Below are 1,898 nucleotides of genomic sequence, written 5' to 3' on the forward strand. Positions count from 1 at the left end.
TAGTATGAACAATGCCTCATTATAACCCTCATATTATGAAATCCACTGTTGAGATTTCAGGACAACTTGCCTTCACTCTTCTCATGAAATCTTAGGGTTAATAGATTGTTTTTCCTGATCTTTTCCTAGAGTCTAAGAGGCTCAGGAAAGGTAGTAACACGTAGGGGAAATAATGAGAATGTTGGTAACTCAAGCACAAGACCCATTGCTTGCTTTCTGTTTCCATTTGATAATGAAGAAAATAGGAAGACCCCATTCACTGAGCGCAAAGTTACTTTTAGCAACTATATTTACCCACAGAAAAGCCACTCAACTTATAAAAACCAGGCCAAAAAAAAAAAAAAACTTTTGGCAATTTGGCAGCAGTACAAAATTGAGGATGCTTTCTCAACTCAGGTAGGAAAATCCAGGGAGGAACATGTCGAAGCAACAGAGGACAAAGCCCTTATAATCTGTTTGCTATGTGCCAAAGAAAAATATGACAATAGATAAAAAGAGGTTTGCCGGTGGCCTGCTGGTTTCAGAAGCACACCTGAGCTCACTGTTATCTCCAGGAAATGAGTCATCCCTTGCAGAACCCATCACACCTCATGTTTAATCAGCCTCACAGCAGCCTGTCCTCCCACAAGAGATAGGCATCAAAACACAAAGGGTCAGTCATGATTACACAGGTGAGGAGAGAACTGGGAATGGCACCCAAGGGAGGGATGGAAAGGAGATTCCCAGGGGAGAGAAGTGAAGCCAGTTGAGCAGCCCAGGTGATAAGACTTCAGGGCAGAGGTGGTCACGAGTCTCGAGTCTCGCATATGTGCAGGCTCAGGAACCACTTTCTGCTGTTACTCCTCACTGCCAGGCTCGTCATCGTCATCGCTGTCTTCCCCCAGGGGAAATTCCTTTATGGGCTTCTGGGTTGAATTCATCCGGGTTTCCATGGGGCAGTCCTGGCTCAGAATTGCCTATGGCAAGAGACAAGAAGAGAAAACATTGCACATTTCTTCTGGTCTCCTCACTCCCTATCCCCACCAGCTCGTCCAACTCTAGTGCTCAGGTGCTCAGGAAAGACCCACGAAACAAGCATAGGACCCTCTGTCTGCTTCATGTACATCCACAGACCTCCCAAGCTTCCTAGATATATCAACCCTAGTAAGGACAATCAATTGATATACTTTTAATTGAATTCTCACAGTGGTAGCAGTGCAAGTTAGAGCAGGGAGCCAACTGACTTGGCCCTCCCTATCAGAATTTCCTATTTGGCATCTCCTCTTCTGGTAGCATAGTGGCTAAGGCACTTGACTGCTAACCAGAAGGCTGGCGGTTCAAACCCACCAGCCACTCCTCGGAAGGAAGGTTGGGCAATCCTACTTCCGTAGTGATACTGCCTCGGAAACCCAAGGAGGGGTCGCTAAGAGTCGGGGTCTACTCGACGGCAAACAACAACAACAACAACAACTTCCTTTGAACAGCCTCTACCTCTATCCCAAACCTAGCTAGGTTCTAAAGGTGCTCATGCTGCTATTGTGTTGTTGTTACATGCCGTCAAGTTGGACCCGACTCATAGCGACCCCTCCTTGGGTTTGTGAGGCAGTATCGCTACAGATGTAGATTGCCCAACCTTGCTGCAGTAGGAGGAAAATACTTTATTTACTAAAATCATACGTTGTTTTTGTTTTTTAAGATAGGATGACACGGTAAGGATATTAGCAGACTTGAATGAATGAAAGCATCCAGCAAAATATTACCCATTTATAGAAAGATAATTTGGTAATTCATACTGTGCTGGAAACTACAGCAGTTACAAGATGTCTTTGCTGGTCCCTGGCCCCCAACTCTTTATGAACTTACCATTTTCTTTCTTTCCTTAAGAGATTCTTTGTAAAAGCTCAGTGTAAGGGAAGAGG

General features: G+C 44.8%; 1 protein-coding gene across 1 annotated transcript in view; it reads right to left on the reverse strand.

The window, feature by feature from the left end:
- Window positions 1–864: 864 nt before the first annotated feature.
- The window catches only part of SLC18A1 (solute carrier family 18 member A1), a 37,513-nt gene continuing 36,479 nt past the window's right edge, over window positions 865–1,898 (reverse strand). The window contains exon 14 of the mRNA XM_007935074.1: window positions 865–956. Coding sequence (XP_007933265.1) covers window positions 865–956 — 92 coding nt within the window. The remainder of the gene's footprint in view (window positions 957–1,898) is intronic.

Source organism: Orycteropus afer, unplaced genomic scaffold (assembly GCF_000298275.1).
Source record: "Orycteropus afer afer isolate SDZICR_OR568_19922 unplaced genomic scaffold, OryAfe1.0 scaffold00024, whole genome shotgun sequence".
In the NCBI taxonomy this organism is placed as follows: domain Eukaryota; kingdom Metazoa; phylum Chordata; class Mammalia; order Tubulidentata; family Orycteropodidae; genus Orycteropus; species Orycteropus afer.